This window comes from Dipteris shenzhenensis, chromosome 29, assembly GCF_047967505.1.
Source record: "Dipteris shenzhenensis isolate YYH24624 ecotype China chromosome 29, Dip_SZ_1.0, whole genome shotgun sequence".
Lineage (NCBI taxonomy): Eukaryota > Viridiplantae > Streptophyta > Polypodiopsida > Gleicheniales > Dipteridaceae > Dipteris > Dipteris shenzhenensis.
In genome coordinates this window covers 7,224,182-7,245,282 of record NC_141624.1, presented here as the reverse complement: position 1 = coordinate 7,245,282, position 21,101 = coordinate 7,224,182, and the positions used below count along the sequence as shown (strand labels likewise).

Genomic DNA, 21,101 nt, shown 5'->3' with positions numbered 1-21,101 from the left:
GTCCACTACACCAAGTGGGACATACTATTTCAGGTAAGTGCTTCCTCTTTTTTCCATTTATTATTTTTGTTATTTGCATTAGCTTGCAGGTAGCGCCTTAAGCGCTAGCTGCAGTGATGGGCGTAGGAACCCTCTCTTCCCCTCACAAACTCTTTCCTTCTTCCCCCTTCTCTTTTTTCCCCCTTCTCTTATTCTCTCTTTCCCCCTTCTCTATTTCCCCCTCATCTCTTTTCCCTTCTCTCTTTCCTTTCCCTCTTATTCTCTATTTCCGCATAGCATGAGAGCATGAGCTTCTCTTTTTTCCCCCTTCTCTTTTTTCCCTCTTCTCTTATTCTCTTTTTCCTCCTGGATGAGGAAACTTTATGATCACTCATGAGCAATCATTCCCAGGCTTGAAATACTATATACATTGTTGATCATGCTTACATTTTGACTTATTAAATATTGTGCTAATTGATTGACATCATACCAGTTTTGTTAATTGATGTCATACCTATTGGAAATTATGCTAAAGCATTTTTTTGTTTGACATCCACATCAATTTGGTTAATTGATGTCATATCAATTGGAAATTATGCTAGAGCATCTAGATGGTACAATCATGCTTACGTTATGTTAAAATAAAATTGACGTACATTGATGTCATCAATTTTGTTGATGGATATCATACCAATTGGAAGTACTGCTATAGTATTTGGATGGTATTATAATTTTTTTACTTCAATGTTCAAACTCGGAACATATTATCCAATTGCTTGCAACCTTAATGTACTTGTGTAAGCGATGCTAGCTGCTTCTACACTAGTGTGTAAAATGACGGTATCCGTCAATAGAGCATGATATTGTGGATGATCATAATGCAAATAGATGCTTACTAAGGAGAGAGAAGGACGTGGGAAAAGGCGATTTGCCATCCCACACCTATTTTAATAGGTAGATTACCATGTTTATAATCATCAAACCACGTTGGGAGGGGGCAAGACATGGACAGTGGAGATGTAATGTATGTCATCATACATACATTGGCTCTTGCTTAAGAAGGAGGTTGCATTTCTTAGGTGATGTGCATGGAAGAATTTCAAAATGCAAGGGACTAAGAGATAAGGGCCCTGCAAACTCTTGTTGCTACCATTTTGGGACTTGTTTAACATTACTGTTTTGAGGCATTGTAAATCACCTTTTTAATTTTGAATTGACGTATGGTGAAACTGATTTTGCAAAGGGTGAATATGGTGAAACTAACATTGAATTTTTTTTTCACTTCAAATTATGCTCATAATAATTACTTCAGTAATTGCACTTATTCCTAGTTTTGCAAGTTGACTGGAGGATGTTACAAAATTATCATTGCAAACTATGATCTCTTATTAAAGTTCCTCGAGTGGACCCTGTTTAAGTGGAGTAGACGTTGCATTATTTACAATTCCACTTTAAAGTATGACAATAATAATGCATCCACATTAATTACTTCAATAATTTTCAACAATCAATGCATCCACGTCAATTAATTCAACAATTGTCAACAAACATTGCATTTTTAAAAATTCAACATGGAGTACTTCGGCCTTTTTACAATAATAATTTGAGTTGGAGATTGCGTGTCCGCCATTCGAAAATATTATTGTTACAAAAAATGGGCTGGCACTATCCATACAAAATGAGCCCATCAAAAAAATAGACTGTAACATGGTTCCACCATTCAGATGGGCAAATAATGGCCTGAAGATGTAAAAAAGGCACTCTAAAGTGTTTTCTTGGCTTGGTTTGTGTGCCCAATTCTAAATTCAAATTGAAGCCTTAGATAACGAGTTTGGGCAGAAAGAGATGATGATAAAAGTTGTAGGGAATCAAAAGACTGTTAAAAGTTATACTATGAATTATTTTCATATCTTGCATTATTTAGAAGATATGGGCCTCCAAACACGGCTGTTTTTTCCCAGTGTTCTTTTTATTTAAAAAAAAGAGAGAGAACTTGCTATATCAAATCAATTGCACCTACATGTAGGCATGATATTTGGTTGCATACTTGGTTGGAACTAAGGGGTCAAGATTGCCTAATTTTTCCCCAATTCACCTTTTTGTTATTTTATTTGTTGGGAACCGCCATTTGGGACATGGAGAGACATTCCCCCAACAAAATTGCCAAAAAAAAAGCCAGATGGCCCTAGGTGTGAGTAGGCATGAATTTGGGCTAAGCGGGGATGCCGTCTATCCAAAGTCACACCTGCTCACACCTAGGCCCATCTAGCCTTTTTTTGTCAAAATTTTTGGGGGGGATTGTCTCTCCATGCCCCAAATAGTGGTTCCCCCAAATCAAGGTTGCCTAATAGTGGTTCAAGATTGCCTACTATTTTTCAAAATAACTTTTTTTTCTCTTTTATTTGTTGGGGACGAGTATTTGGGGCATGGAGAGACACTCCCCCAAAAATTTTTTTGAAAAAAATTGGCCAGATAGCCCTAGGTGTGAGTAGGTGTGACTTTGGGCCACACAGGGAGCCCGTCTAGCCCAAAGTCGCGCATTTCCTAATAGTGGTTCCCCCAAATAGGTTTTTTTTTGGGGGGGGGGTGTCAAGATAGTCTAATATTTTTCCAAATCAAGGTTGCCTAGTAGTGGTTCCCCTAAATAGGTTTTTTGGAGGGGGGGGTCAAGATTGCCTAATATTTTTTCATATAACTTTTTATGTTTTATTTGTTGGGAACCAGTATTTCGGGCATGGAGAGACATTCCCCCCCCAAAACTTTTGAAAAAAATGGCCAAATGGCCCAAGTGTGAGCAGGGGCGACTTTGGGCTAGATGAGGAATATCTCTCCATGCCCCAAATACTGGTTCCCCCAAATCAAAGTTGCCTAATATTGGTTCCGTCAAATAGGTTTTTTGGAGGGAGGGCTCAAGATTGCCTAATATTTTTCCATATAACTTTTATTTTATTTTATTTGTTGGTCCCCATCTGGCCCAAAGTTGCGCCTGCTCACACCTGGGAACATCTGGCCATTTTTTTCCAAAATTTTTGAGGAGGAATGTCTCTCCATGCCCCAAATATTGGTTCCCAACAAATCAAGGATGCCTAATAGTGGTCCCCCAATTTTTATTTTTATTTTTGGGGGGAGGGGCGGGGCTCAAGATTGCCTAATATTTTCCCAAATAACTTTTTTTCTATTTTACTTATTGGGAACCACTATCTGGAGCAAGGAGAGACATCCCCCCAAAAAACATTAATAAAAATATGGCCAAATGGCTTCAGGTGTAAGCAAGCGCGACTTTGGGTGAGACGGGGACCTCGACTAGCCCAAAGTCACGCATGCTCACACCTAGGCCATCTGGCCATTTTTTTCAAAATTTTTTGGGGGGAATGTCTCTCCATGCCCCAAATAGTTTTTTTTCTTTTTTTGGGGGTCAAGATTACCTAATATTTTTCCAAATCATCTTTTCTCTCTTTTATTTGTTGGGAACCACTATTTTGGAGCTCAATCTTGTTGAAGCCTAGTTCAAGTGGTTGCCTTTCTTTGTTTACACAATACTTGTTCTTCTTGGCTCAACTTATTTTTTGTATAGATGTGTGGCTAATGGGGTGTACTGGTGTTCATTGAAACTTGCTAATCACCAGGAAGGTGCTGATTAGGGGCAAGAAGTAATGTCATAAAACACAACAAAGTACTCTTGGTAAAGCACACATTTGGTCCAAACTTACATTGTTTGATCCAATTGCACACCCACATGCACATTGAGGCCAAGAGGCCTTTTTGAAATTGAGTTTTGGGTAAACTTCAACAAGTAGCAAGAATAAAACAACAATAATAAAACAACATAGAATATGATTTTACTTTATTTCATGAGAATGATAACATTTATTTATTTTAGAATGAAATAATATCAAACACCATAGAAAGCATTGGGGAGCCAAAATATAGTGTCTACAAAAGGACACACTATAATATAATAGGTGTCGTCTAAAGGAAAAGAACACATACAAGACAGATAAATGTTGATGGGTATAGTGGTAAATGCTAAAGAATGACCACTTCCATCACGTTGAAGAAGATTCTTCCCTCTACCTTTGATTGCCTCAATGTTCTATCCATCCATGCTCAAGTTCCTTGAAATCCAATCGAGATTACTTCCACATTTGAAAAGATTTGAATAATGTTTATCCAATAAGCTACAGGGAGAAGGTAGTTCATAATCCCTAGACGTAGCCCTCATGCACCATGTAGCTTGCACCCTTTGATTGATTGCTTGCTCCACCGCAACCTACCAAGAACACATTTTGCAACATGCACTTGTAACTCAGGGAACACTTCTACTTCTTGTTGGTAACATTGAAATGGAACAATGAGAGGTGTGAGAAAATAGATTTGAGTTACTGAGTGAATATAATTTAAAAAATTAGATTACAAAATAGCTTTGTTGTTACACTATCAACTACCAAGCACCACATTGTAGGAGAATCTTACAATGGAGCCATGAGAGGCTTAGAAAAGAAAATTAAAAATAATTATGGTGAGAAGAAAAAGAATTCAGGGGTTAGGAAGTGATTAGGTGAGAAGAAGAAGGATTGAGGCATTGGAAAGTGACTGTGGTGAGTAGAAGAAGGATTCAAGTACAAGCAACCTCCGTTGGGGAGCCAAAATATAGTGTCTACAAAAGGACACACTATAATATAATAGGTGTCCTCTAAAGGAAAAGAGCACATACAAGACAGATAAATGTTGATGGGTATAGCGGTAAATGCTAAAGAATGACCACTTCCATCACGTTGAAGAAGATTCTTCCCTCTACCTTTGATTGCCTCAATGGTCTATCCATCCATGCTCAAGTTCCTGGGAATCCAATCGAGATTACTTCCACATTTGAAAAGATTTGAATAATGTTTATCCAATAAGCTGCAAAAAGAAGGTAGTTCATAATCCCTAGACGTAGCCCTCATGCACCATGTAGCTTGCACCCTTTGATTGATTGCTTGCTCCACCGCAACCTACCAAGAACACATTTTGTCACATGCACTTGTAACTCAGGGAATACTTCTACTTCTTGTTGGTAACATTGAAATGGAACAATGACAGGTGTGAGAAAATAGATTTGAGTTACTGAGTGAAAGTAATTTAAAAAATTAGATTACAAAATAGCTTTGTTGTTACACTATCAACTACCAAGCACCACATTATAGGAGAATCTTGCAATGGAGCCATGAGAGGGTTAGAAAAGTGATTAAAAATAACTATGGTGAGAAGAAAAAGAATTCAAGGGTTAGAAAGTCATTAGGTGAGAAGAAGAAGAATTGAGGCATTGGAAAGTGACTGTGGTGAGTAGAAGAAGGATTCAAGGATTGGAAAGAGATTTGGGTGCATATGCATGGTTTGGGGGAAGGTTTGAAAGGGTTTCAGGTCGTTTTTGGCACTTTTGAAAATTTTAAATTTTTAGGGGAGTAATACCCGTGAGATACTTTTTAGGAGCGGGGACCACCTTGGGGTACAAAGAGGGTGGAGTTCTTGCACATGGTGGGGATCCTCCAAGTGGGAGAGGGAGGTGCACTTTTTGGGACCATCAAAACCTAGGGAGGTGTACTTCTTGGACTCATATGGGGGTGATGGGACCCTTTATAGACCTTATTCATTCTTAATCCATTTTGCTAATCCACTCCTTATGAGGCCCTTTTTAAGTCCAAAATTCGCCTAATGATCAAACACCTCTGGGGACCACTTCTCCAACCCTGTGGAGGCAAACTAGAATCTCCAAATGGGATGTGTCTGAGAGCCCACTTGATCAAACCCCCCTTCCGAGGCTACAAGACCATAAGCGTTACCTTGAGCGGTAAAGGATAAGAGTCCTAAATCTCCAGATAGATCTAGGATCCCAACCTTCAGAAGTCCTATGATAAGGGACACCCAGGCTGGAGGTTGGGGACTGCTCACCAGGATGACGAGCCCCGTCCCTCTGGCTCCCTCCTTGAATGGAGCTGGTGCTATGATGAAGCAACAGAAGGGAAGGTCGTCTTACCCTTGCCTGCTAGTAGGGGAGGGAGGCTGAAGAACCTGCTACGGAGGTGGAGAGGGGGGTGGTGGGGGAGGGAGGAGGGAGGGAGGTGGAGCGAAAGGGGCGGATGGTGAGAGTGATCATAGCAAGAGGGGTGAGGGGGGGGAGGGGGCGGCAGGGGGAACCTAGAAGGGGGGGGGAGAGTGGAGAGGAAGAGGGGGAGGGGGGGGAATAGGGGCGACCACAAGCCCCCCTACTGATCAGGCTCGTCGAGGCTCTAAATCCGCTCCTCCTCATCCACCGCTGCCTAACTAACGTCCGCCATCACCGCATCAAGAGCTCATGGGGCTCGCTGCTGATGCAAGGGTGAATGCAGACACTAAACCTCCAACACGGGAGGATCATTTGGCTGGGCGGTGGCCCCTTCCACTAGGGGAGATGGGTCTCCACGTAAGGGCTCCTGCTCTGCTCCTCCTCCTCATGTGTCTCTCGGATAACCCTGTCTCTGTCTCTCTCTCTCTCTCTGCGTCTGGCCCTCTGCCTGCGGCGCTTGTAGGATTGTTTGCTTGGTCTCTTTTTCTCTTTAATCTAGGTCCAGTCCCCTTCTGAGCAGGTCACCCAGAAGGTCTGAGACTTTTGCTACTCCTGTTTGAGGGGGTGCTAGACTCTTGCTTGCTGACTCTGCCTGTTGTGCGGGGGTGGGGGGAGAGGTGCTCAGCCATGGCCACGGGGTCAATCTCTAGCTAGGTGACCCATCTGTCTGCACCGAAGACACTGACCTGGTAACCCAAAAATCTCCACTTGCTGGCGAAGTGTACCCCCTTCAAGGGTCTCTAGAAGAATCAAATCAGGGAGAGACTCTGGGCTCTCAACCACCAGTCTGATCCTGGGGACCCCGTCATCTGCTACTAATGTTGCGGTTGAATTTGGAGGAGACTCGTGCATGGTGCCAAATGCCCGACCAATGGAGGGGAGGATGGCTCTATACTTCTCTAGGAGTCCTGGGAAGCAGAGCGTAACCAGGACGTGGGGAACATGGTGTGTCATGTCCATGTCCTCTATCGTAAAGCCATGATACCAAGGAAAGAGGTACACCAAATGCGGTCCAAGGAGGATGGGGCTCTGCTCCACAAGTGTGAAGGCAGTATTGGGGAAGCTCAGCTTGATAAGGAAGACATCTCTTCCATAGATGGTGGCCTCCTGAATGTGGTCACCCTCTAGTGCCAAGCTTGCCTGGATCCACTCTCGCACCTGTCGCCTTGTGGGTGTGAGGCCCACAATTCTGCCCACGATCACCTTGTTCTGGAGGGATTGAATTGCTTGTTGTACCTGTTGTTTGTCAGCAGGAGAATGGACCTTAACGGCTGTGGGATTCGAGGGTGCTACCATAGAGCCCCTCTAGCCAAACCAAAGATCACCACCAAGATTTTCCTCCTCCTGACAAACACAAATGCTCCTACTGCGAGTGAAGTAGGGGAAGGAGAAGAAGAGGTGAATGCAAAAGACAGGGGAAAGGAGGTAAGGAAAGCAGGCAAAAAAAGAAGCACGAGGAGGCGGGGGGCAGCCTGATGAGGCGGGTGGAAAAGCATTGGGGGGTAAAGAAAGGGGGGCGCAAGAGGACAAGAGGGAGGCGGAGGGGAGCGGGGACGAGACAGAGGAGGCAAAAAGGGCAGAGATGGAGGCAGGGGTGAAGGCAAAAGCAAGGCGAGGAGGCGGTGAAGTGGAGGTGGAGAGGGGGGAGGGGGTGGAGTCGGGGAGGGAGGGCGGGGTGAGGGCAGAGAGGGGGAGAAGGCAAAGCGGTTGGCAGAAGGGCGAGGAGGGAGCAGAGGCAGAGCAGAAGGCGGGAGGGTGAGGAGGAGGCCGAGAGGGATGGTGAGGAAGGCGAAAGGGCGGAGCGAGGGATGAAGGAGAGATGGAGAGGATACGACGAGAAGCGAGGGTCGAGGCGGGGGCAGAAGGCGGAGAGGAGGCCGAGGGCGGAGAGGCAACGGAGGCAGAGACGAGGCAGGGGCAGAGAGAAGGCTGAGGCGGGATGGCGAGGGTGGGATTGGCGGGCAGCGGGAGTAGCTAGGGTAGAGGGAGCCAGACAATTGTGGAGAGCTGGCTTTGATACTATATGTTGAAGCATAGAGTAGGTAGAGGAGGTAGGGTAGGAAGGGGAAGAGGAAAGCAAAGAATGCAAGTAATGGAAATGGAAATGGAAAGAATTGAAAGAGAAATGGAAGAACTAAATCAACAAAAGACTTACATTGAGAAAGCTTGATGACTCCTATGATGTGATACACAACACAAGTACACCCTCATATAATCTAGACACTAGATGCTAGAATACCAAATGCATGTGGGATATCTCCCAATATGACACGTGGCATCTATAGGACACACCAGACTAAAACACACATAAAAATCACTCAACTTGGCTCCTTTTCCTAGCAAAAGGAAGGTAGAGGGGGTGAATCTAAGGTAGACAAAGGAATGCAAGAGCTCCAGCTGCTCTTGGTCATAATGCTGCTGAAGCTGAGACCAGCTTTCACTTGGTGTAGCCCACTTTGAAGATGACCAGCTCCCCTGCGCAGCTTTCCTTATGTTAATACAGTCACCACCTCAACACTCACATCAACTGAGGCTAACCCAAAGCGACTAACCTACTAAGCCTGTGCAGCTGAAAAGAAACACTAACCTACAGTGTCAGATATAAATTGTTAGAAAGACAAGGCTAGAGAAGAGCTTAGTTAGCCAGTATACAAGTGAGACATGCAGAGTTGAAGAGAGCACGTCAATTACACAAAACACTCACCCAGTTTATTTAATTGAGAGCCTCGTAAGCAAGGTTTTACATGTATATTGCATCATTGCTTTGATCTGCAAAGCATCTCAAAATCCACCTTTCCCTCCTTGAATCTCTGCATCACCCCTTGATTCATGCCTCCATATAGAGGAACGATAGGGTTTGCAGTGGAGCGATCAAAATAGACGATACTCAAACACAACTGAAGAACGAAACTCAGAAAACATAGTGCCTGTCGGTAATATGAAAAACTGAATACAAGAACCTCAAGTCGTCGTGTCTCAAGGACCGTGGCTGAGGCGAATCAGAAAGATGATTCCATGTAGAGAAACTGTAGAAAAGATAGCAGCAGAGGGAGCGAAACACAGTCCTCCGTGTAGCTTGATGATGACGAAGATGATGAAGAAAAGGAGCTCATCCGGCTGTAGATTTGAAGGTGTATGAGCAACAGAGGATGAGGAGATGTGGAGGCTTGTCAAGCAGCAGTCAGGAGCAGATCTGGAGCAGCAACGGGAGGTCCAGGGCTAGATCTGGAGGAGAGGAATAGAGAGACAGAGTTGGGGCAGAATTGGAGCAGAGGAGGCAGAGAATGAGTTGGGGCAGGCTTAATAGCCAGTTCTGGAGCAGGAGGGGCTGCAGCAAAGGATGGAGATGGTGAGGAGCAGCTGCAAGTCCTGTCCTTGAGAGTGAGGAAGTAGGGAGTCTTTTATAGGCCTGACCCAGAAGGTCGGCCAGCTGGTCGGTCAGTTCCTAGGTCGGTGGGCTGGCCAGCTGGTCGGCCAGTTCTGGTCGGCCATTTTTGGCCTTTCTGGCCACTTGTTTGGCCCTGCTGGCTGTCCTTTTGGCTGGCCTGTTTGGTGCCTTTTGTGCCTTTGGCTGGCCTTAATGCCCCTAAAATAGGGATTGCTGATAGGTGGTATGTTTGCCCCTAAAGTGGGGATTGTAGTTGCTTAACACTCCACGTCTCAATCACACCTACCATCAATCACTCCTACCACACACAAACTAAACGAGAGGTAGTCACACACCATAGTTATCGCACAGACATGCAAGGCTCCAAGGCTCTTAATCCCTCATTCCCATATACATTAATTTGTCCAGCATGCTTGACCGATTTTGTACATGCTAGTCTCGATCGTAACGACTTGAACGTTTTTAATTCACATGAGGATTGACATGAGGATTCAATTGGGGACTTCTTATGGTGAAAGAAATGCATATGCAATAGGAAAACATATGCATAGGTGTGTTGTATGTTTACCTTCAAAATAGTAAAATTGTGTTGCTGTGTGTGGATCCTTGCTCTCTCTAGCATACTCGGGGAGACATACGAGGGCCCAAGAATGACGGCCCGGCTCATGTCCCAAAAAAAAAAGTGTCTTTATGGAGAGGCTGTTCAATAAGTGCAGATATCTAATGCACTGATTGGCAAGCAAAAGAGCAAAGCAGAGAGTTGCAAGGTTGATGTCCAAAGACCATAATCTTTGAAGAGACTATTTGTTATGCTCAGCACAAGCAAGTTGCATAGTGGACAACTCTTCAACCTCATTCTCATAACTGAAGAAAAGGAAAAAAGTTGACAGGCATATGTCGTACAAATTGTGAGTGCCTCAGACAAATTCAAGAAATCCAAATGAAAGTTCAGTTGAGGCCAACTAACTGACTGATACCAAAAAAAACTGTAAGCCTTGCAAGGTAAGACAAATGTCTCTGTGAAAAGGGTGGACCTATGAACCAACAAATAGCCACCATGCCAAGCTCATACAGTTCAAGTACTTCCTCTTCCATGTTCCATCAAAATATAAAGATGGGGTGGTGTCATGTACAAAAGTATCACCCACACATTCCCTTTCCTTGGAAGGTTTAGAGACCTGGGAGTGACTACTTGCCTTCGCAGATACACTTGATTCCAAAAACTGCAGATTAAGAATTCACACCACCTTGTTTTTAGGAGATTCACCATCTGTAAACGCAACTCACTGTAGCACAAATCACGATCAGACTCAATTTCATCATCCTCTGAATACATCTCAACAATTTTTCCATCATTCCAGCAGAAACATTTCACATGAGAGACACTGGCTGTGGTAGATGCAATAGCATCACCAATAGTCTCCATGAGCAGAGTCTTTGATTGCAGTTTGCATCTCTGACAAGGATACTTTGCTGTTCAATGTTTGATACCATTGCATTGGCCTCACGACAGTCATTACAAACCCGGAGATTCTTGACCACCCATACAGGTGTCTCCTGGGGTGTTTTGATGAAGGCGGGATCTCGCTGTGCCCACAACCCATTTTTCTTTGCCTCAATGGATATGGCTCATGACGCCGAAGCCAAATTTGGGATAGACCCCTCCTCATTTGGAGGGAAATGTCTTTTTAGAAATATAGAGAATGTCGTGTATCCCCCACCAAAACCGAATGCACAATCCTGCTATTGTCAGTCAACCAACTGTGTTCTGGCTCCATCCATGCGTGTTCTTTCACACTCATTGCCTTGACCTTCTCTTCCTTCTGAATGTGAGCATCTGCATAGATGTTAGACATTAAAACATAAGCTGCAGCATCCTTTTCATCCAATTGCACTGCATTTTCGAAGGCCAGTCTTCCAAGCTCCACATTACCCCACTTTTGACAAGCACCCAACACTATAAGCCACACCACAATATTAGAATGGAAAGGCAGCTTCTTCACCATCGCTACCGCCTTGTCTAATTGGCCTGCACGGCCAAGTAGATCAACCATGCCAGTATGATGCTCAATAGTGGGAGTGATGCCATAATCTTTGCTCATGGCCTCAAAGTACTTATGGGCCTCAACCACGAGACCTGTATGACTGCAAACAGTAAGCACAATAGAGAATGTGACCTCATTTGGCTTTACCCCTACTGCTTTCATCCTCTCAAGCATATGGAAAACAATGACACTTTCTCCTAGTTGGGCATATCCTGCCATTAGTGCACTCCATGAGACTACGTCTCGAATTGGCAGCTTGTCAAACGCTTCCTGTGCTTCTTCAAGTGCAGCACTTTGGGCATACATATCCACCAAGGTGCTGCCAATAAAAAGATCTCTTTCTAGCCCCCTTCTGGCAATGTCCTCGTGTATTTCTCTGCCCTTGCCTATGGCTCCAGTGCTCCCACAGGCTTTCAAGCTGCATACAAATGTGACGGGATCTGGAGAGAGGCCCTCTACTTGCATCTGTTTGAGACAGTTCAGCACGTCCTCACCAACCCCGTGCTCAGCATATACTGCCATTAGTGCATTCCACGATCCCTCATTTCGAACTGGCAGCCTGTCGAATGCTACCCGTGCTTCTGCAAGCGAGCCGCATTTGGCATACATCTCCACCAACGTGGTGCCAACAACAAGATCTCTTTTTAGCCCCTTACTGGAAATCTGGATGTCTATTTCTCGTCCCTTGTCTATGGCTCCTATAGTACCACAAGCTTTCAAGCTGCAAACAAATGTGACAACATCTGGAGAGAGACCCTCCAATTGCATTTGATCAAAACATAACAGCGCTTGCTCACCAAGCCCTTGCTCAGCATATCCTGCAATTAGTGCAGTCCATGAGACTACGTTTCGAACTGGCAAGTTGTAAAACACTTCCCGCGCTTCTGCAAGCGAGCCACATTTGGCATACATATCCACCAGGGTATTGCCGACAGAAAGATCTCTTTCCAGCCCCTTTCTGGAAATCTCGGCATGTATTTCTCGGCCATTGTCTATGGCTCCTATGCTGCCACAAGCTTTCAAGCAGCACACAAATGTGACAGCATCTGCAGAGAGAGCTTCCAGTTGCATCTGTTTGAAACAGATAAGCGCTTGCTCAACAAGCCCATGCTCGGCATATCCTGTGATCAATGCAGTCCACGAGACCACATTTCGAACTGGCAGCTTGTCAAAGGCTTCACGTGCTTCTGCAAGCAAGCCACATTTGGCATACAAATCCACCAAGGTGTTGCCAACAAACGCATCTCTTTCCAGCCCTTTCCTGGCTATCTCAGCATGTATCTCTCGGCCTGTCTCTGCATCTTTCAGCCTCGCACAAGCCTTCAGTACGGCCACAAAGGTATACTTGCTAGGGGGTACACAATCCTCTTGCATATTCCAGTAGAGGTCGAGGGCATGCTTTGAATCCCCACATTCAATATAACCCCAGATGAGAGAAGTCCAAGAATACACATTCCGATGTACCAGCTTGTTAAAAACATGCTGAGCGTCACACATGCTTCCAACTTGAACCAACATTGGGACAAGGTAGTTCCCAAGAGATCTATGATCTTCCAACCCACTTTTGCACAGGTAGGCATAAAAGCGCTTGGTATACGCTAGACTTTTCTTTGTTCTGCACTTATGCAAGATGCATGTAAGGTTCTGAGCTGAAGGGAGCTGGGGCATCTGTTCCATAGAAATGAGTGCCTCCTCTAAGCTTAGGATTTTCCGGCCACTGTTCTTATTCAGTTCTTGTACATCACATGCATTCATCGTTACTCCACACCTGAAGCTGACCTTGCCACAATCCTCCATCAAACCACGTACTTGGGACTGACCAGTGGATGCTTTGAGGCTTTTCTCGAGCGTATTTTTAACCCAACCGGGATTGTACAAGCCGTCTCTCCATAGCGCTTCTTTGGTAACCTTATGCTTGAAATCTGTAGATTTTGGGTTAGTCTGTTGTTAAGAAGCGTCAGACTAGCCAATCTACGGATATACCAAGAAAGTCGCACACTTACTTTGCTCTCTCGGTTGTACCGCCAGCGGAAGGGATCCGTGAAGTAGTCCTTCCATAATAACTCAGCAACTGCGAAGGGTGACCACAAAGAACCCAATTAAGTGTCTGCTGCGATTAATAAAAGTAAGAACAGCCCTCTATTAACTGAGTTACCCATCAAAGACGGAGAAAAATCTTAGGCGGATGTTGTCAATACGGCCAATACCTGAAGGCTCCGCCACAGCTCCAGAAGCCATCAGAAGGTTAGGGCTTGATTGACTGCGCAGATGCGCGAAGTGTGGATCTCCGCTACGCAAAAGCCCTGGGTTACAGGGGATAGGGCTGTATATAGTTTCGTTATGGCCGGGTGACGACTACGACAATATAAACGTTGATCATGAGATGGTGCCGTCAGGTGGCCATTCGGACCACATGCCCAAACGCCGGACTACGTGCATACGTATAGGAGAATGGGCCGGGGGAGCGTTTTTCGGGGCCCAAAATCCGGCGAGGGGCCGGCACCTTGTTTCGGGGCACAACCGTCCCCAGAAAATGCAACCCCGGTTGGGGTTGCTTGGTTTATGTGGACCCTTGGGGTTAGTTGTGTGTGCCATGTTTGTTTCTACGTTGGCTACGTGTGTTGGTTTTGTGCATGTTCTCTATGAGTGGTGTGTAGCTATGTGCTTTGGCTATGGCATTCTATTGTCTTTGTGCACCGTTTTGCATGTGTGCTTCTTATTGTTGATATACGTGCTTTCTATGAGTTTTTTTGGTGTCCGTGAGGAGTCTTATCGATGGAAACTATTAACGAACTCTTCATTATATCAAAGGGAGATTGGATTTATGTTCGTCGAAATTTGAGTCTTGACAGAAGTAACAAACATTCAATATGAGAGGAAATTTATTTGGAATTACTGAAATTAGAATACATGATACAAACTTTGAAAGGAACCTTGTTACCAACGATTACATTACGAGATTTCAAAAGTTTTCACTGTAATCCTATGCAAACTTAGTAATGGTGTGACATGAAAAGTATGCATCGTCTGAAACTGGCAAAACTATGAAAGTTTTCACTGTCAAAAACTTGCTAAGTGATCAAAACAAGTGGAGTCTGATGTAATGTTGGAGTATGCATCTGAAATCCTATTCTTTCTTTGCTCTTCTGGTGAAGTTCCTGCATGGAAGTGAATGTGGCAATTATTGAAGACTGGATTTTGTATTACAGACGATCCGACGTAGAGTGGAGTTGTTTATTTGTAGTGCTTTGCATCCTTCTGGCCAAGAATCCTGTATGAATTTCAAGTTGGAGTTATGAGTATTGTCAAAGATTTGAAGTACTTTTTCCAAGCCTTCTTTTGTTGCTGCTGACAAGCCAACAAATTTTGTAGGACCCACATGCTCCAGAGGCCAATGATGAACATTGCATGAATTCCAATCGATGCTCACACAAACATGCATCTGGGCTGCGTGGAAATAGCACATAGCACCTACACTACTGCAGCCTCTTTTTTCCCAGCTCTACAATGCCAAACCAACAACTCCATTTGAAGGCTTGCTAGCATAGCATTGCAATGCCCAAGCATTTTTATTGGCCCAAAGACTTTGATTCTCCAATTGATTGGCTAAAACAACCTGCAAGGATGGGTAGGTAACACATAGGGAATAGTTGTCAAGTCTCATTAATCCTTCTCTAGAACTAGAGTAACCCTTCATGTAGACCCGTTTTTTTTGCAATGCGAGTTGAGCACTTTAATGCAAGAGTTATATCCCTAGCAAGAACGTGGGGAGCCTCACTTATAAGCTAGAGAGGAAAAAGAGGAGAGACCAAGATGGCTTTCTTGGATGTTTTTTCTTTGGAAGAGCATATTTTGGAAGTTCTTCATTAAATAATGATCTGACAAAAAATGGGAGAGGGCTATAAACAGAATTGCAAATCCAATGGTCCTCAAGGATATACAAAATAGCACCCTAAGGTTTAGAGCATGGAGTGCTCTTGTCCATGGTCCACGCTATTTCCCTTCTATTTTCCATGGCGCATTTTGCACATCAAAAGGGAATAAACATAGCCCCCTCCCCCCCCCTATGACATAAGACACGTAGCATATGTGAAGAAATAGGGTGGGGAATCAGTGATCTAGACAAAAGAACCAGGGGATGGGTTACATGGGAGGTGACACATGCATCATTTCATATGTGGTTGATGGGTCTTGAGGCAATGGGAGAAAAAATGGATGTTCCCATCGTAAACCCATCTTATGCTACTTGGTGTAGGATGGGAGTAATGATGACAAATAGATTCTATCCTAACCCCATGGTAGTCCCATCCATGTGTTAGGGCCCAATTAAGTGGTTGTACAAAGGACCCAGCTAGGTTCAGTGGCCTTCCTATGCCATCTAATAACTTTTTGCCTAAAGACTACTATGTCCCAAAAAGTTCAAATGAAATGAGTTGGCATAGTGTGCAAGCAACACTCCTATTTCTCAAAAAGACTTAAAGGTATACAAAAACAAGCACATGAAATGCAACCCAATAATGAACTGACAAAAAATAACCATGTGGGACAAAAAGTCTAATCCTTAAGGAATACCGTAGCAAAACTCAAAATGTCTTATTACCATTACCTTATGGGCATTACAAAAGCACAAGTGTTGTCCTCTCAGCTTAGCAAATTAAAATCTTGATTCTTCAAGCCATGAAAGATCTAGCTAGTGTGAAAAAAATGCATGTGAGAAGTTCACACAATTGAGTGCCAATACAATGGAAACCTTTTAGTAGATTAAAAGCTCTACATCAGTAACCATCATATTTGCAAGACCATGAGCATAAGATGATAGGAGATGTAGAGTGTTACTAAAGCGAGGGTAGTCATGCACCTTTTCTACACCTTAGTAAGTAACACGAAGGTATGTATGAAGTATAATATTTGCAAAGCTTGCAACACCCTAGTTGCAAAGCTACTACAATTACTTGATAGGAGTAGCTTGGTAGCTACTATATTGGGCTTCAGCAAAGGCTAATTCTTGTAAGAAAGGCCTCATTGTTGTAGGCAATTCTTTTTTCTAAAAAATGAGGGTTTATATTAATAAATCCAAAGCTCATACTTTTTACATCAAAAGGTTCTCTGCCCCAATACACCAAAATGGGAAGATATAACTTGAGATTGACTGCATGTTGAATCTAAATCTCCTCTTTAGCTATGACCATATTTGATTGGAAGATAACAAACACTAAAAGTGTACTGGGAGGAGAAGGAGACATGTATTTTGGAAAACTTTTCCATCGAGGTGTTGTCGCAGGTTCACAGTGTGAAAATGCTATTTCCATGCTTACATTAGAACTTTGTGAGAGGCACCGCTTGAGTCCATGGGAAGAACCAATCTCTTGTACCGAACTTGGGGGATGCTCCCATCATGGGTAATGGGAGAGGCAGAAGGTAGCATCACCAGGTGGTCTTTGGTAGATGCAGGTGGAGGAAGACTGGTTGCTTGTCTGGCCATCTTCTCCTTTTCCTATTGCAGGACAAGCTACTCTTTGTATGTGGTACTTCGTGGATCACTTGGAAGAACTGGTCTCTTATACAGAATCTGGGGGATGCTCCCTTCAAGAGTAATGGGGAGGCTCTGAACCACTTTTAGTTAAGATAGGTAAGCAAACTTGTCTTGACATTCATTTATGATAGGTATAAGATATAGTTAATTTCTACCCGCCCATCTAAATTCTTTAATCTGGGGGATGCTCCCTTCAAGAGTAATGGGGGAGGCTCTCAACCACTTTTAGTTAAGATAGGTAAGCAGACTTGTCTTGACATTCATCTATGATAGGTATAAGATATAGTTAATTTCTACCCACCCATCTAAATTCTTTGATATCAAGGCTTTTCCTACCCTCCATCCACACTAGAATTTCATTTTCTCAAAGGTTTTGTCTTTCTCTGATCAGGATTAAGTCAAAATGATTGATTTTGAACCTTCCCCTCAGCTCCTTTTCACTCTTCCAAGTTCTTTCTATCCTATCCCATAAGTCATGCCAACACTACAAGGAACAGGCCCTTTTCCGACGGAAATACCGACCTTTTTTACACTAAAAGTTTTTTTTTGACGGGAGCAAAAATGTCGCTATTAGCATCGAAAAAGAACGATCACTATATAAGCGTCACTATATAGCTCGACACTAATAAACATCGCTATATAGCGGCACTAGTAAACGTCACTATATAACGACACTAGTAAATGTGGCTATATAGCGACGATTAACAGAAGCTAAGAAAAAACATTAGTGAGGCTAAATAGGGCCACAGCAAGCCCTGTTTTGCCCCACTAATGTTTTTTTTAAGGTAATTCAAAAGAATGTTCTTTGTTACAAAATTTCCTTTGTGAAAAGGGTGATACAAAATCACTCAAACGAGTCGAGCGATAGAAGCATATACATGTTAAAGATATACAACATTGTTTGTTACAAAATTACCCTTTCTAAAGAGAGGAGAAAAGATTGAAAAGAGGGGAAAAAAGAGAAAAAGAGAGAAAGCATATGCTTATGAAAAGAAAAGAAAAGAAAATGAAAGAGAGGAAATAAGAGAGGGAAAAAGAAGAGAAAGAAGAGAAAGGAAGAGGGGAAAAGAGAAGGAAAAAAGAGAGGGGAGAAGCATATGACCATATGAGCCTATGCTCATGAATAAGCATAAGCATATGAGCATAAGCATAGGCAAATGCATGTGCTTATGAAAAGAATAGAAGAGAGGATGAAAGAGAGGAAATAAGAGAGGGGAAAAGAAGAGAAGGAAGAGAAAGGAAGATGAGAAAAGAGAAGGAAAAAAGAGAGGGGAAAAGCATATGAGCATATGAGCATATGCTCATGCATAAGCATAGGCAAATGCATATGCTTATGAAAAGAAGAGAAAAGAGGATGAAAGAGAGGAAATAAGAGAAGGGAAAAGAAGAGAAGGAAGAGGAAGGAAGAGGGGGAAAAAGAAATAAGAAAGAAAGGGGAAAAGAAGAAAAGAGAGAAAAAAAGAGAAAGCATATGCATATGCTTATGCATGAGCATATGAGCATATGCTCATGCATAAGCATAGGCAAATGCATATGCTTATGAAAAGAGGAGAAAAGATGATGAAAGAGAGGAAATAAGAGAGGGGAAAAGAAGATAAGGAAGAGGGAAAAAGAGAAGAAAAAAAGAGAGGGGAAAAGCATATGAGCATATGCTCATGCATAAGCATAAGGATATGAGCATAAGCATAGGCAAATGCATATGCTTATGAAAAGAAGAGAAAAGAGGATGAAAGAGAGGAAATAAGAGAGGGGAAAAGAAGAGGAGGAAGAGGAAGGAAGAGGGGAAAAGAGAATGAAAAAAGAGAGGGGAAAAGAGAATGAAAAAAGAGAGGAAGAAGAGGAAATAAGAGAGGGAGGGAACAAGAGAAGAAAAGAGAGGAAGAAGAGGGAACAAGAGAAGAGAGGGGAAGAAAGGGTTCCTACGCCTATCATTGCAGCTAGCACTTAAAGCACTAGCTACAGGCCAATGCAAATAACGAAAACAAAAAAAGGAAAAAAGAGGAAGCACTTTCTTACCTGGAAAAGTCCCGGTCAACAATGTTTCATGCAGCAACTTTCCAAAAGGATTGGATGGAGGAGACAAGCATAAGCCTACAAACAAGGAGAAAGCACCGAAAGGAAGGGAAAGAGGAGAAAGAGAAATACCAAAAAGAGAAGAGCAAATCTCGTTTTTTGTCCTTAATCTCTGAAAATAAAGCATGAAAATTAGCACATAGGCTTAGCAATGCAAGGAGAAACATGCTTCAACACTCACAAAATGAAATCTCACAAAAAATGAACCTACATTGCTTAAAGAGACACACCTTGAAAAACTTCCTTTCACACAAGTAGAGAGAGAGGAGGGTGGAGAGGGAGCACAAGTGTCAATGGGAGAGGGGCTTGGTAGGGGTGAGGAGTGTGGGGAATAGAGGAGGAAAGCGAGATCACCAAATATAACGTTGGAGGAGAGAATTTCACTTTTCTCACAATAGAGTTGTGAAAGACGGTGTCGTGCGGGGTTTCGGGTTTTAGTCCCCTAGCGTCGCTATATAGCGACACTAGTCAGTCGTTATATAGCGACACTTATACCCTAAAAGTGTCGCTATATAGCGGCCTTTAGGGTATAAGTGTCGCTATATAGCGATACTTATATCCTAAAGGTCGCTAAAAGTGTCGCTATATAGCGACACTTATATCCTAAAGGTCGCTATATAGAGACACTTATACCCTAAAGGTCGCGATATAGTGACACTTATACCCTAAAAGTGTTGCTATATACTTATACCCTAAAAGCATCACTATATAGTGACGAAACAGGGCAAAGCGTTGCTATATAGCGACGATTCAGGGCACTTGATCTAAGAAGAGAGGGAAGGAGCTCATGGGTGGCTATTTTTTGGATCTTAATGGATTTCCTTGCATTTTGTGTTGTGATTTTGGAGGTGTTGTGACACCAAATATTTTTAATTTGGCATTGGTATTGTTTTTCTCTATGTTTGATAAGAGTTTGAGTATCAAGTGATAGCCTAGCGGCTCTCACTTATTTCTATTTTCTATGATATTGTATGGGATGGAGAGGATGAGTGGAATGGCTCATTGTAAATACTATAGGTATGAATTATAAATACCTTGGTATGGGGTGAGAGTTATTTGTGTATGGGATATTATGAGTTTTTTAGAAAATAGGAAGAGTGAGTCATATAAAGAGGTGGGCTCATGTCCATGTGTTCTAATAATATAAGAGAGGCCACATGCCAAGCGTGTGGAAGGCATGTGAAGGAGTGTGAAGTCAAGAGGAATCCTTCTAGAACTCCTATGTGGAATAAGAAGGATGTGGACATGTGGAAAAGAGAGGGTCCCTATGGGCTCCATGTGAGGAGACTCTTGACTTTCTCAATATTTTAAGAGTCTTGAGCATCTTTTGATGGGACACATGGCAAGAGTAGCCAAAAAGGACATGGATGGTGACATACGTGCTTATGTGATTGATGGGGAAAGGAATCTACAGGCAGCAATTGTAAATGGGTGAAGGAGGGTAACAAAATCTCTATAAAAGGAGCCCTCCTCTCCCTTGTTCAGCAGAATCTCTTCCATCATTGGGCCTTATGTTGCTGTAGTTCTAGTCTCCCCAAGCCTCTTCCATGAGCCTCCTCTTCCATGAGCCTTCTCTTCCTCTTGTAGATATTCTCTTATGTAGACTCTTGAGTCCTTGTCTCTCTAGTTTATTCTCTCTCTATGAGTAGTCTTGGAGCTTCCGCTCCCTCTTGTATGTATGAAGCCTCTTCTTCTCCCTTGTGTTTGTATTGTTGAGGTGGATTCTCACTCTATTTGTAATGAAGGTCACTTCAGGTTCTCTCTCTCTCTAGAGTGTCTCTTCCCTTTTCTTTCTTTCAAAGCCTTAAAAGTTCTTTCTATTCGGCTGCTCACTGTGCACACATGGTCCATTTGTTTCCCAAGCCACTATACAAACTTCTTCCCCTCTTCTAGGCAAAATCTATGAGGGGTGGATCGTTGATGAAGGTGGAGTCTTGAGGGAGCATCCTGCTCAGGCGAAATTAGCCTGGGTGGAGGGTAGTTTTCATGACAGTTTGA

General features: G+C 43.2%; 1 protein-coding gene across 1 annotated transcript; it reads right to left on the bottom strand.

Annotated features, from left to right (window-relative positions):
• Nucleotides 1–10,416: 10,416 nt before the first annotated feature.
• LOC147882370 (putative pentatricopeptide repeat-containing protein At3g01580) lies at nucleotides 10,417–13,924 on the bottom strand. Its single transcript, XM_087401094.1, has 3 exons — nucleotides 13,705–13,924; nucleotides 13,501–13,568; nucleotides 10,417–13,419 (listed from the first exon to the last, which is right to left on the bottom strand). The coding sequence occupies exons 2-3, from the start codon at nucleotides 13,553–13,555 to the stop codon at nucleotides 11,141–11,143; spliced, it is 2,334 nt and encodes a 777-aa protein (XP_087257220.1). The 5' UTR covers nucleotides 13,556–13,568; nucleotides 13,705–13,924; the 3' UTR covers nucleotides 10,417–11,140.
• Between the last annotated feature and the right edge of the window lie 7,177 nt (nucleotides 13,925–21,101).